Here is a 14643-nt window from a genome sequence, read left to right as displayed (position 1 = left end):
AAAATATTAAAATGAAATTGTGGTTTCACTTCTTATCATTCCTATCAGCTTAAATTGGATTCGGTATGGAATCCCGGTGGTCGGAATCCCAGCGGTCAAAATCCTGACACCAGAATTCCGACAAGGAGGGACGTGGATCGCCCCCCCTGCGGGCTCGTTGCGCTCACCACGCAGTAGGCCTGGTGCCTCACTACGCTCGGCACGCTAATTTATTCTCCCTCTATGGGTGGGAGGGAGAAAGTTTCGGGATTTCGGCGGTCAGGATTCCGGCATCGGGATTTTGACCGCCGGGAAATTAACCGCAACCCCTTAAATAAAATATTTCCAATTAAAAATGTCTCCAGATCTCAAGAATTTTGCTGAAATTGAATTCAAATTCTGTTTCACTTTTATTATCTGAATTAAGCTGTTATCATGTTCTAGATAAAATGTTTTACATTAAACAAGTGCATAGGCAAGCCATATAGAATGTTACCTAGCGTCTAATAATTATTGATACAGGAAACATATGGTTAAGCCTCTCATTCATTGCTTGCTTTTAAATATCTCCAATCAAGAATGCAGGGGGATCCCATAGGAATTCTTGTTGTCTATTTAATATAATCACACGCCAGGCACCAGATTCTCTAGTTGCTGACATCAGAGTGCTCATTTCCTAACTGACAAATGCACCATGATCTGCATGATAGAGCATCCGACCTTCAACCCTGGGTCACCACACACCATTATAGGTCAATAACTGCGGACTTACCTTTATTGCCAACTCGGATATAAACTGAGTGTCTGTCACTTTAATCATATTTCTGTTTGTCATTACCTACCTCGCAGCAAGATGTTCTATCTACTTGTTGCTTTATTCGTATGTCTACAGGACCATCTTTATGTCCGTGGCCAAGAGTGCAGACTGATCGGGAAGTTTGACCTCCATGGATTTGTAGAATCTAAGAACCATGAACTTATAATTGGAGGAATGTTTCCTTTTCACTTCAGGACCATACTGAACAATGACTCTGACACGGAGGAGCCGAAATCACCAAAATGTGAAGGGTGAGTCTGGATTCTTCTACTTATCTAGTTGTTGGTTGGGTGGTACAATCTGACCATTTTCAAGCAGAATGTAAAATAATTAAAGGCCGCTAATTTCTGTTGTCTTTTCAATGTTTTTCTCTGACAATATTATATAAATGTATACAGAAATAAATGACAAATTCCCCATCTCTCTCCTGAATGCCATCTTCATTATTTGTTGTTGTCTGTATATTAATTTGCTAAGGTCTGTCCCATTTCCAACATGCATGTGCATAGTGATCATACTGCTTGTACAACAGCAAGACAAGGCAGACCTAGGGCCTTATTTTGGTTCATTCTTTCTGACAAAATCCTTCTTAGATGGGCAAAACCATGTGCACTGCAGGTGGGGCAGATGTAACTAGTGCAGAGGGAATTAGATTTGGGTGGGGTTTTACTTCAAAGTGAGATCTATATTGCAGTGTAAAAATAAAGCAGTCAGTATTTTCCCTGCACAGAAACAAAATTACTCACCCAAATCTAATTCTCTCTGCACATGTTACATCTGCCCCCCCTGCAGTGCACATGGTTTTGTCCATCTAAGAAGGATTTTGACAGAAAGAATGAACCAAAATAAGGCCCCTAGTGAAGAGGAGTACCCCCATTTTAAAGAATGAGCAGTGCAGAGGCGCGGGACAAAGCTGGAAAGAGGGGGCAGCACAGAGTGAGGGGGGCTGGAAAGAGAAGTGGGCTGAGCAGCAAAGGGAGGGTCTCTGGCTGGAGGGTAAAGAGGGGGCAGACTGAGGTGATCCATATACCTTTATTAGTTCTATATAATGTGTAAGGTATCATTATTTTGGGCAGGGAATGTGCTTGAATACTTAATATGGCAGAATTGTATTATAAACAGATGTAATGCCATGTTCATGGTGTAGTATATATATGACTGTATAAAGCTCTTACCTCCCAACATGACCCATTCCAGGAGGGACAAAATGCTCTGTTCCTGGACCTCCAAGCCAGTGGCAGTTGCAGAGTTGCAGGGCTGCAGCACAGTCCAAAATTCAGATAATGGAGCCCCACCAACTGCCACCCCAAACACCACAGTCTGGAACTCACTGTGTGGCTGCTCCCCTATTTGAACTTTGGACAATGGTGCAGTCCCACCTCTGCAACTGCCACTGGCAAGGAAGTCCAGGAGCAGAGCATTTTGTCCCTCCTGGAATGGGTCTGTTTTTGATGTACCTGTCTCTGTAATCAGTAAACACTGATACACTGAGGTAGCATTGAATATTGTCATAGGGGGACATTTACTAAGACAGGAGTTCTATTTCACATGGGATATTGCTGTGGGCAACCAATCATATACTATCTATTATCTTCTAGAAGGTGCTAAAGAAATAAGAAGTACATTCTGATTGGTTTCCCATAGCAACATCCCATGTGACAGAGACATAGAATTGCCATCTTAGTAAATGTCCCCATAGTATAGGATGTTTTGCCTTTTACTTGCGTTAATCAGAAACACAACTAATTCCATTGTGCTTCACAATTGGAAACAACAGCGATAAAACAAACTGGGTAATAATAACAGACTGACATGGTGGTAGGAGGGCCCTGCTCGCAAGCTTATACCATAGGGAGTACTGTATATTTTATTTCATATCGTCTTGTTCTGTGTAAATGGTAAGAGAACTCAAAAAACAAGATTAAAAAGTTTTAATCATATATTCTCTCATAAATATCCACACAAAGCTGTTACATTTTAATATGATTAGTGTTACTCTTGATGTTGTGTTGGTAAAAATATTAAGTTACCTTTTTCCAAGCTTGTAATCTGAATGGTGAGAAACAAATGAATACTGTAGCTCAGAGGTTCACAAACTCTTTGGAATCACAGCGCCCCTGAGTATCAGAATTTTCTCACCGCCTCAGGTGTGCGGCATGAAACTGATCCCTTAAACATTTAGGATTGATACTTCTAGGGGGCGTGACGGAGGCATCACAACGGGGAGAGGAAGCAGGAAGCAGGACGCAGGACGCTGAAGCACGCTCATGCAGGTCGCGCCAGCTTCAGCTTGAGCGAGGCAGAGATATCCCCGCCTGACACTTGGCTATACAGCACACTCCCCGACAAGCGGAACTGCAGTGCCCGGATAGACGCCGCCGCTGCCAGGGTGAGTGAAGCAGACGGAGCGGGGGAGAGATTGGAGTCGTACGTGGAACAGGAGGTGTGAGCTGCCCTGAGCGGCATAGCAGCGCTCAAGCGCCACAGCAGCAGCATCCAAGCGGGACTGTACCCGGAGGGCGAGAAAGAGACCCGGCCCGGTGATTCGCCGCAGCAACCAGCTCGGGCGAGACAGAGATATCCCCGCCTGAGACGTGGCTATACAGTACACTCCCCGGCAAGCAGAACTGCAGTGCTCGGATAGGCGCCGCCGCTGTCAGGGTGAGCGACAGACGGAGCGGTGGAGAGATTGGACTCGCACGTGGAACAGGAGGTGTGAGCAGCAGCAACAAAGCGGGACTGTACCCGGAGGGTGAGAAAAGAGACCCGGCCCGGTGATTCGCCGCAGCAACCAAGCTGCATAGCAGCAGAATTAAACAGGACAGTAGCTGGAGGCTGGGGAGGCCGCCCGGTCTAGTCACAGACAGACACAGCAGCATAAACCCCCACGGCCGGGCAGAGATAACAGGCCACAGAGATTGCCCTGCACAGACCTGTTCAGACCCACGGGCACCTGAAGCAACCCACAAGAGACGTACAACAAAGAAGATGGGTGAGATACCTCAAATAATTTTCTGTTTAAAAGAGTCTGCTTAAAACCTGTTAAATCTGCATGAACTTATCAATACAGTATAGCCCTGCTCCGTGCCCCTTCCCAGGCTACAAGGACTTACAGGAGAAACAAGGGTGTGATCTCCTGTTAGACATGCATAATTATATAAATATATAAGATGTGGCGCCTCCCCCCTCTCTAAAAATATTAAAAACCCTCTCTTGTTTACCTCCCGCAGGAGTCATTAGTTGCTCCCTGGCATAGCCCCCATAAGACCCTCCCAATAATGCCAGCAAAAAAAGCAAAACCAGCAATGAATACACCAGCGAGTATATTCAAAATAGTTTAAACCCCCCCAAATAAAGAGAAAGGGAGACCTTCCATATCTCCAACCATGCAAAAGAAAGCTTCCCAAAAAGAGACTGACATCACCTTATCCCAAGAAGAAGAAACCTTAGATGAGCCCATCACCTTGCGAAAGATGGCGCAATTGATGGCAGACCTAAAAAATGACCTCTCAGCCGAAATTAAAACCCAATTCCAAACTATAACAAAAGAGGTGGTAGCCCTGGGTGAAAGGACGGACCAAACAGAGAGAAGGCTAGAGAATATGGCAGAAGCTTATAATAACCTAAAAATAGCCCATGAAACCGTCCAAGAAGAAGTATCTATGTTAAAAAATAAGCTAACAAGCATGGAAGATCAAGCAAGAAGAAACAACTTAAAAATTAGGGGAGTCCCAGAGAAAATCCCTGATACTAGATTAAACCAATACGCCTCTGAACTATTTCAAAAAATGCTCCCAGAAGTATCAAAAGAATATTTGATTATCGATAGAATACACAGATTACCAAAACCTAAATCGGTACAAGCTGACTTGCCTCGAGATGTGATTCTAAAACTACACTATTATCACATAAAGGAGCAAATATTGTTTGCTTCTAGAGATGAGGAGAAAAACTCAGAGACATTGCGTAATTTGCAGATATACGGTGATTTATCGGCTGCAACTTTGGCAAACAGGAGAGCCTTTGCTAAAACAACCATGATACTAAGACAAGCGAAAATCAAATATAAATGGGGATTTCCAGTGAGGCTCATAGTCTCACATAGAGACACAGTAAAAGTATGGAGAACGGAACAGGAGGCAAGAGAGGGCCTGAAACAATGGAACCTACAGACCCCCATAGAGGAAGGTGTAAAATTGACAGAATTACAGCAAGTCTGGACCCCTGCCACGACTACATGAAGGAATAGATCTATGGAACCTGACCCTAATTAATTTCTCTTTTGTTCTTTGTTTCTTTTTTTTTTTTTTTTCTTGCTCTTTCTCGCCCATTTTGAATGGACTGAACTGTGCGGCCTAGAAAGGAGAGGGAGAGCGAGGAGAGGGGGGGGGGCGGAAGAGGGTAGACTATCATGGCCACGTGAAGATTTTTTTCCTTAATACGGCGATTTAAAATGAAGATATATGGACACATATGAAATAAGATACCCACAAGAAGTAAGATCTGTTCCGGAACTAGGGAAACAAGAAAAGGAATCAACCAGAAATAAGCGTGGCCCAAATATGCGGCCTTCCCCTACAGAGGGGTTTTCTTTTTTTTTTTTTTTTCTCTCCCTCTCTCCCTGCCTCCCCAAAATTAGTCTCATTTTGAAGGGACTGAACTATGCTGAATTGTGTGGGTTAAGGGATGAGGGGAGTTGGGAGGGGGAGGGGGTGGGGGGGGAAGTAATATTACTATGGTTATGTGATGGTTTTCTGTCCTAAGACTATGATTTTGAACGAATATATATGCATTTATATGAAATAAGACATCTATAAGAAGTAAGATTTGCCCTAGAAGCTAGAGAAAATAAGGTAACGCACTAACCAGAACTAAGCGCGGCCCTACTACGTGGCCTTTTCTTGTTGTGTGGGGTTTTTTTTTTTTTTGTTTTTTTTTTTTGTTTTTTTTCTAAGAACTTAGATGCACTTCCACAAATTATGTAAATGAAACAATGACAGCTTAGCAGAAGCATTAGAAAATATGACACATTATGATTTAGCGTATATTTATTATGTTAGTTACGTAATTAAGTAATAGAATATAAACTTTGGGTGAAATATTAAAAATAACACTAAAACCAGCATGAGCACTGGGTGGATAAAAGTTTAATGCACCCAACACGGAAAAATGCCCAGTTCTAGGACAAATATTATAAACACGGTATCTTCCCCCCACATTCTACTACCCATCTTAGAAGCATGAGGAAATCACTACACAACACGAAATAGGCCATATAGTATCATTATCATAGCGTAATAGGATGTAAGTGTTTACATAAAATGATATAGATATCAACAAAATTAGCATATATATAGGGCGGATAAAAGCTGAACTTACCCGTCATGGAAGCGCCCAGCCACAGGACGAACATTACAAACACAATATCTTAAACATAATATCCTACCCCTATAACCCCGATTTTTTTTTGGGGAAATTAGGTTTAAAGCAGGGGAAAACCAACAGGGTTTATTCATTATATCTCCTCCTTGGGTGGGGGATGGGGTACATAAGAATAAGCAAATAGAGAGGGGAAAGGTAAAGTCGCTACCCCCCAATAAATGACATGCAACTCACCTGGATAGGAGAGTTCTTTTGTGCTTATTATAGTACATTTAATGTTTTATGTATGGGTGGGGGATTATATGTCTATGTTGTTTGTATTGTATGTAATGACAAGAGAATTCCGGACCCTTCGAAGAAGATGGATGTATTGGGGCTCTGTAAAACAGTGTCATGCAGTAGCGTGAAATTGAAGTTAGTATGGCCAAAATAATTAAACTAATGTCATAAAACGTCAAAGGCCTAAATTCGCCGCAAAAAAGGAACAGAATCTTGAAATTCCTCCATGATCAAAGGGTAGAAATAGCGGCACTCCAGGAGACACACTTTTCAAAAGTATCACAACCTAACCTAAGTAACCAGAGATATACTAAAATATATTGCTCTAGTGCGTTAAGAAAAAAGGTGGGAGTGGCTATCCTTATACAAAAATATCTCAATTTTGAAATAGAGACACAAGTAATGGATAAAGAAGGGAGATACGTAATAATAAAAGGCCTACTTAACAACAGGAAAACCACTATAGCCTCAGTATACGCCCCTAACACTTCCCAAATCACCTTTATAAAAACTTTTTGGAGGAAATTTAATGCGGTTGCAGAGGGAACAAGATTAGTCCTGGGAGACTTCAATATGATAAGAGACCCAAAATTAGATAAATCAGACCTCCAAAAACTTAAGTCACACAAAGAAATTAGGAAAAAAGCAGAAGAATTTAATGAGGTTCTACACAAAGCGGAAATGTACGATACATGGCGGGTCTTGAACCCAACTACCAGAGATTACACCTTTTATTCAACAGTGCATAAATCACACTCAAGAATAGATTTCGTATTCGTAGATAGGACTACTCTCCAGAATATAAGCAAAGTAGATATATTACCCGCCTCCTGCTCGGACCATGCACCTGTAGCAGTGGGCTGGCTACAAAGTGCCGCTATCTTGACCCCCAGAATTTGGAGATGCCCCAACACCCTCTTCTCCACTCCAGAAATTAAAAATGAATTAAAGGAAGCAATAAATGAATTTATGTCCCACAATAACGCACAACAGACCAATGCAATAAACCTATGGTGCACGCTAAAGGCAGTGATCAGGGGCAAAATTATCCAAATTAGCTCTAGGTTAAAAAAACAGCAATTACAGCAGACTACTGAACTAGAAGATAGAATAAAAATATTACATGAGACACATAAAAACGCCCCCACTAATGAACAAATTTATAAAGACCTTTGTAAGGCAAGAGATGAATTAGAAATACTAAATATAAAGCAAATAAATCTCCAACTCGAGAGGTTTAAACAAAAATTCCATGGTGAAGCCAATAAGGCCACGAGGTTTATGGCCAGAAAAATTAAAGGCGCTAGAATTAAAAATGCAGTAAAAGCCCTATACAACCATAAAGGCGAGAAAATAACAAATCCTGCAGATATACCAAATATTTTCTCCAAATACCTAAGTAACCTATATAATTTAAAGACAGATGAAGGTACCTCACAACCTACCCCTTCCGAAATCGATCAGTTCTTGCATACAGTAAAACTACCTAAACTCACTGAACAACAGAGAGAAAAATTAAACACTCCATGGTCCCAACAAGAAATCTTAGTAGCAATTAAATCTTTGAAACCAAATAAAAGTCCGGGCCCGGACGGCTTTATAAATAATTTTTTCTTAATATACCAAGAAGAGATAGCCCCAATCCTGCTCCAAACATTTCAAGAAGGAAACAGATTAGGCAAATTTCCAGGAGAAATGCTCGAAGCGCGAGTAGTCATGATAGAGAAGGAAGGAAAAGACCCTACAATACCCGCAAACTATAGGCCAATAGCCTTACTTAACACCGACATTAAAATTTACGCTAAATGTATTGTTAATAGGCTCTCGCCAATATTAACAGAATTAGTACATATAGACCAAGCTGGTTTTGTAAAAGACAGACAGGGCCCACATAATGTATATAGGGCACTCCATATAATGGAGTATGCTGAAAAAGCAGAGTTCCAGCTAGTGGTCCTATCGCTCGATGGAGAGAAGGCGTTTGATCGCTTGCATTGGACCTTCATGGAAAAAGTCCTTCAGAGATATGGACTGGAGGGTAACTTCCTTAGAGCCATCCTTGCCTTGTACGCGTCTCCATCGGCAACAGTGTTCTGTAACGGGTATACCTCAAATAAATTCCAGATAACAAACGGGACAAGGCAGGGATGCCCTCTTTCTCCCATAATATATATACTAGCAATAGAGCCACTGGCGGAATTAATCAGACAGAGCCGAGAAGTCTCTGGTCCATTGGGGGAGAGTTCCCAGAATAAAATCCTACTCTATGCAGATGACATTCTCCTTTTTGTTTCGAACCCAGAGGAATCACTCTCAGCTTTATTAATTATTATAGAGAAATTCGCAACTGTTTCATACTATAAATTAAATGCGAATAAAACGGAAGCTCTCCCAATGAACCTAGACTTAACCGAACAGAAGCATCTGAGAGAACGTTATAAATTTAACTGGAAAAAAAATTCTCTACAATACCTTGGGATACAATTGGCAGCCAAACAGAGGGACATAGTTGATTTCAACTATGCCCCTCTGTTGGCCCAGCTAAATATAAAGGTCAATAAATGGATGAGCATCGAGACCTCTGTAATAGGTAGAGTGGCGACCCTAAAGATGTTCCTTCTACCAAAGATCTTATATCTGTTTAGAGCCATTCCAAAAAGACTACCCAAGTACTGGACTCAGAGATTTAACTCCCTTTTCAACAAATACATTTGGAGAAATAAACGACCAAAGATAGCCAAAACATATCTTATGCTCCCCAAAGAGAGAGGGGGACTGGCCGTCCCAAACGTAGAATTATATCAAACCGCCACGCTATTAGACCAAATTAAGAACTGGAGCTGTCCCATGAAAAACAATGGCTGGGTTGATCCGGAACTCAATAAGTCACCCACATTGACCCCTAAAGATCTAATTTGGCTCCCCCACAAAATAAGCAAAAACTGTAAAGGCTTAGCAGAAGCCACTAAATTGATCCTACAGAAGTGGCAGGACCTTATGGGAAGGAATAATCTAGAAGGTGCCCCGATAACGTGCCTCCCCTTAAATGTTTTATCAAAAATAATACCAAACTTAAGCTTGGAACAGTGGGGGAACCACGCAATAAAAACATTGGATAATGTATATGAAAAGGGACAGTTAATGTCCTTTGAGCAGATAAAAAGCAAGTACGATCTTCCCAACTCTGAGTTTTTTAAATATCTCCAAATTAGACACTGGCTCCAATCTAGCATATTTGAGACGACAGTCCCAAAAACACCCCCGAAAGATTGGATAAGCCAAGTGGACGGAGTTAAAAAAAAAGGGGGAATAACTTTTTGGTATAAAATACTCCAACATGAGAGAGAGGGAGAAGAAAATAAAACAAGATGGCAGCTGAAATGGGAAAGGGAGTTGAATTTTTCCTGGGATAAGGCACAATGGGCACAACTGTTTTCCTCGGTAAACCAGATGTCTAATTCTACAATACAGATAGAGAAATTCTATAGAGTATTTTACCAGACATACTACACACCGGCCAAAATCAATACATTCTTCCCGGATCAACCAGATAGATGCTGGAGATGTGAAAAGAAAGGAGATATAAAACACATATTCTGGGCCTGTGATAGTTTGTTAGATCTCTGGACAGAGATAGGAAACCTAATCCTGCAGTGTATCGGCTCAGCAGTTCAATTGACGCCACAAATGACCCTCCTACACATACTCCCAATAGAACTAAATAATTCACAAAAGTATTTATTAAACCAAATAATATGTGCAGTGAGAGCCTCAATTGCGCAACTGTGGAAACAGGAGCAGAGCCCCACACTGCAGAAGGTAGTGAGCAAAATAGAACATAATTATAAGATGGAAACGTCGGGGAAGAAATATAATAATAAAAAGGTTAAACTTTGGAGAGATTGGCAAAAAGCCAGAGAAGAGTGGTAACACACTCCATGATTATTTGCCCCAATAAACCAAATGTTCGGAAAAAGGGAAAACTCTTGTCAAATAGGTAATGTTTTTTTTTTTTTTTTTTTTTTTGTTGTTTCTTTTTCTTTTCGTTTTGTATGATTGTATTGTATTGTCGTGTATAAAATGTACGGACTTTGTTGTCCTGGTCTTTTATATGTCAAAAATTGCAAATAATAAAAATTTAAAAAATAAAAAAAAGAATTTTCTCACGGCAACCCTAGGGCAAAAGTCTCTCATTGATAAAATCAGAAAAAAATATATTAAATTAAGTCAATTGTGTTTCTATCTCTTCCTCAGTGTCAGTTAGGTGGTAATGGACAGGATTCACTTCTGTTTGTCTATATTTTGCCTATTACATTGGCCATAAATCATTTTTCCATGGACCACCAATCCAGGGCACCCCTGCAAGTCCCCCAAGGCACCCCAGGGTGCCACGGCACACAGTTTGGGAACCACTGGTGTAGCTATAAGGGGATACGGTAATTTGGTCTACAGCATGATGGTCGACAAACATTGGATCTACACCATTAGGTCGACATGGTTCTAGGTCGACATGGATCAAGGTTGACATGGGTCTTGGTCAACATGGGTTTAGGTCGACAGGTCATTAGGTTGACACAAGCATTAGGTCGACAGTGTCTAGGTCAACAGTCAAAAGGTCAACATGGGGTTTTTCACAGTATTTTGAGCTGACATTTTCCAACAGGCAGTATTTCATGCGTGGTGGGAGAATAAAATAGTGTGCCAAGCGCAGCGAGGCCCCATGCCGGAAGCATAGCGAGTGAAGCGGTGCACTTTAACCTGTGTCCATGTCGACTGTGTCGACATTCGGGTAAAAAAACAATGAAAAACCCCATGTCGACATTTTGACTGTCGACCTAATGTTTGTGTCAACCTAATGACCTGTCGACCAAAACCCATGTCGATCTAGACCCGTGTCAACCTTGTCCCATGGTGACATAGACACATGTCGACCTTTCCCCATGTCGACCTAATGGTGTCGACCTAATGCTTGTCGACCAACATGCTGTAGACAAAACGATCCCAACGTGCTATAAGTGTATGTAATCTGGAATTACAGTATAAGGATATTGCAAAAGCATCTTGGTTACACAATGCACACTAGTAGCAGGCTGCTAGAGTTACAGGCACCAGCCATGAAATGTTAATGTTCATGAGGACATCGATAAACCCTTTGGTACTTGTGTATTATCACGGCGCCCCCGATTTCCATCGCAGGTCATTGTACAACCAAAAATCGCGTCGCATCACATCGCATGCGATATGATTGCATGCGATGCAATGCGACCGATTTTAAGTCGCACATGCACCCAGATGCCTAATTCCTATGTTAAATGACCCCCAGACCCGATTTTAGATTGTACACCCTCCCTGATGGATAATGACTATTTTAAATGCCCCCCATTGTTAACACCACCCCACTATCAACACCAACCCAAAGCGTGGCGTGCGCGGCGTGCGCAGCGTGCCCGCGAAGGGCGGCGGTACATGTCCTCTGACCTTTTCATACCCCCACTATCCACGTCGGCGTGGAGAGGATTTTATATAGTGTGGCGAGTGCAGCGAGCCACCAGCGTGGTGAGCGGAATGTGTAATACTTGTGAAATTATGCGCATCCGTTCGCCACGATGCACTCGCCATACTATATAAGATCAACTCCACGCCGACGTGGATAGTGGCGGTATGAAAAGGTCGGAGGACGCGTACCGCCGCCCCTCGCGGGCTCGCTACGCTTCGGGTTGGCGTTGATAGTGGGGTGGTGTTAACAATGGGGGGGGGGGGGGCATTTAACATACTTATTACCCATCAGGGTGGGGATACAATTAAAAATCGGGTCTGGCTGGGCATTTAACATTGAAATCGCGTCGCATCGCATGCCATTATAATGGCATGCGATGCGACGCGATATTAAAATTGTACATTCAGCCCGGGAAAAGCCTCAAATCGGGTCCATCGCATACCTTAATTAGTGGTATGCGATGCGACGCGCGCCGTGATAATACACAAGTACCAACTCTTTTGTTGGCTGACAGATTACTGGCAACTGCTGTCGTTTTGTTTTCTTGCTTTGAAATGTGCAGCAGTTTGTCCTTTCTGTAAGTGCAAGAGTTAATAGTTTTATCAAAATCCAATACCACCATAGAAAGGCCCTGGTTTTTAATAAAGTGCTTTATGCTGATTCATTTCCAAGTATACAGCTAGAAAGCCATAATAATGGCACTTTGATTACTCTTCCCTCCCAGATAATTGTATTTTCCTATTGCCGTTATAACAAAATTGCAACAAAATATCCCTGATGCAGTTGGTAAAATAGTTTATTATATTATTCTTCAGAAGACTTTATTATAATGTGTTTAATATATATGTTTTTAGCTTATGTGTTTAAAAATGATCAGTATGACAAAGACTGTATTTTACTATATTTTATATAGAGTTGAAATGGGATGCGTTCATCTTCCTAGCGGTCAGGATGCTGGCTTCACTATACCGTTGTCGGAATCTCAGTTGGGGGGACTTATGGTTAGGGAGCGGGGAGGGGGGGTTGGAGTTAGGCTGTGGAAAGGGGGGTGGGATTAGGGTTAGGCAATTTTAAGGGGGTTTAGGCTGCAGGCTGGAGGCGGTAAGGTGTAGGTGGAGGGGTGCAGGGGTTAGGGTTTGGCACTAGCATGGAGGGATATGGTCAGGCTGTGGTGATAGGGGAGCATTGGAGTTAGGCTAGGGAAGTTAGGGTTTGGGTTGGGGGGGCAGGAGGAAGATAAACATACTTACCTGACACCTGTCGGGTTTCCCACCTTTGGGATGCTGGTGGTGGAATTCTGACCGACGGTATCCAGACGCCAGTCATCCGTATGTATCACTTTGAAACATATATAGCATTGAAGAATACAGCAGTAAATGCAAAGAATCATTGAACTAAACATTTTAATTGATTTAAATAATGTTTGTTTATATGTGGTATACATACCTCCCCAACATGACCCTCTCCAGGAGGGACACAATGTTCTGCTCCTGCCAGTGGTGTAGCTTGGTTCCACGGTGCCCGGAGCAAGGGCATGTTTTGCGCCCGCCCTTGCACGGCGAAAAGGGGGACTGTCCTTGCTCGTTGCCAAGAAGGACTGTCCTTGCTCGTTGCCAAGGGGGACTGTCCTTGCTCGTTGCCAAGGGGGACTGTCCTTGCTCGTTGCCAAGGAGGACTGTCCTTGCTCGTTGCCAAGGGGGACTGTCCTTGCTCGTTGCCAAGGGGGACTGTCCTTGCTCGTTGCCAAGGGGGACTGTCCTTGCTCGTTGCCAAGGGGGACTGTCCTTGCTCGTTGCCAAGGGGGACTGACCTTGCTTATTGCTAAGAGGACTGACCTTGCTCATTAATAATAATAACAGGACCCCACAGGCTGCTCCCCCTGTATAATAAAAGGACACCACAGGCTGCTCCCCCTGTATAATAAAAGGACAACCCAGGCCATGGCAGGGTCTGTAGCACTATTATTTATGCCACTGTGCTCTGTTTCACCCCCATGTACCTATGCAGTGGCACCGCCTGTCACTTGCTGTTGCCCACTCGGCCATGGTCACAGGCAGAATGCAGAATGCTCCCTGTACCTGACAAATTCGGCCCTGGCTACATGTCCTAGTGCTGCAGTCCGTCCCAGTATGTTACATGTCCTAGTGCTGCACTCCCTGTACATGTAACATGTTACATCTCCTAGTGCTGCACTCCCTGTACATGTAACATCTCCTAGTGCTGCACTCCCTGTACATGTAACATCTCCTAGTGCTGCACTCCCTGTACATGTAACATCTCCTAGTGCTGCACTTCCAGTAGCTTACATGGCCTTACTGTCACCCATGCTGGAGTATACTACATTCCCAGAAAGCTACAGTAGCTGGCAATTCTCATTACTTAAGACAAACTGGACAGCAGCCTGTGTGGCAGTGACACTGGGTACTGGGAGAGTGATGAGGACGGAGACGAGACAACACAGTGACAGGACAGATAGAGATATCAGTAAATCACATTGGCTCCGCCCCATACCTGGAGTTGAACTTCGTGCCATCTGAGAAGGAGCTGTGTAGTGGTAGAGCACAAAGTCTCCGCACCTGCACCCTGCGCTGGCACAGCTCCGGCTCCCAGCTCCACTCTATATGCAGCTGCGGCTCTCCAGGCACCTGCGGGGTACCTTTACAGGTCACAGAGCTGACCAAGAAGACTG

The 14643-nt window shown here is 43.0% G+C and overlaps 1 protein-coding gene across 1 annotated transcript in view; it reads left to right on the top strand.

The window, feature by feature from the left end:
• The first annotated feature begins 686 nt into the window (after positions 1 to 686).
• Positions 687 to 14643, top strand: part of LOC146062705 (vomeronasal type-2 receptor 1-like) — a 45121-nt gene continuing 31164 nt past the window's right edge. Inside the window, exon 1 of the mRNA XM_083174758.1 lies at positions 687 to 1047. Within this exon, the coding sequence (XP_083030884.1) occupies positions 833 to 1047 (215 nt within the window). The 5' untranslated portion in view covers positions 687 to 832. The remainder of the gene's footprint in view (positions 1048 to 14643) is intronic.

Source organism: Crinia signifera, chromosome 3, assembly GCF_055691185.1.
Source record: "Crinia signifera chromosome 3, ASM5569118v1, whole genome shotgun sequence".
NCBI lineage: Eukaryota > Metazoa > Chordata > Amphibia > Anura > Myobatrachidae > Crinia > Crinia signifera.
The sequence above is the reverse complement of the archived record's forward strand: the minus strand, read 5'-3'. Positions and strand labels throughout refer to the sequence as shown.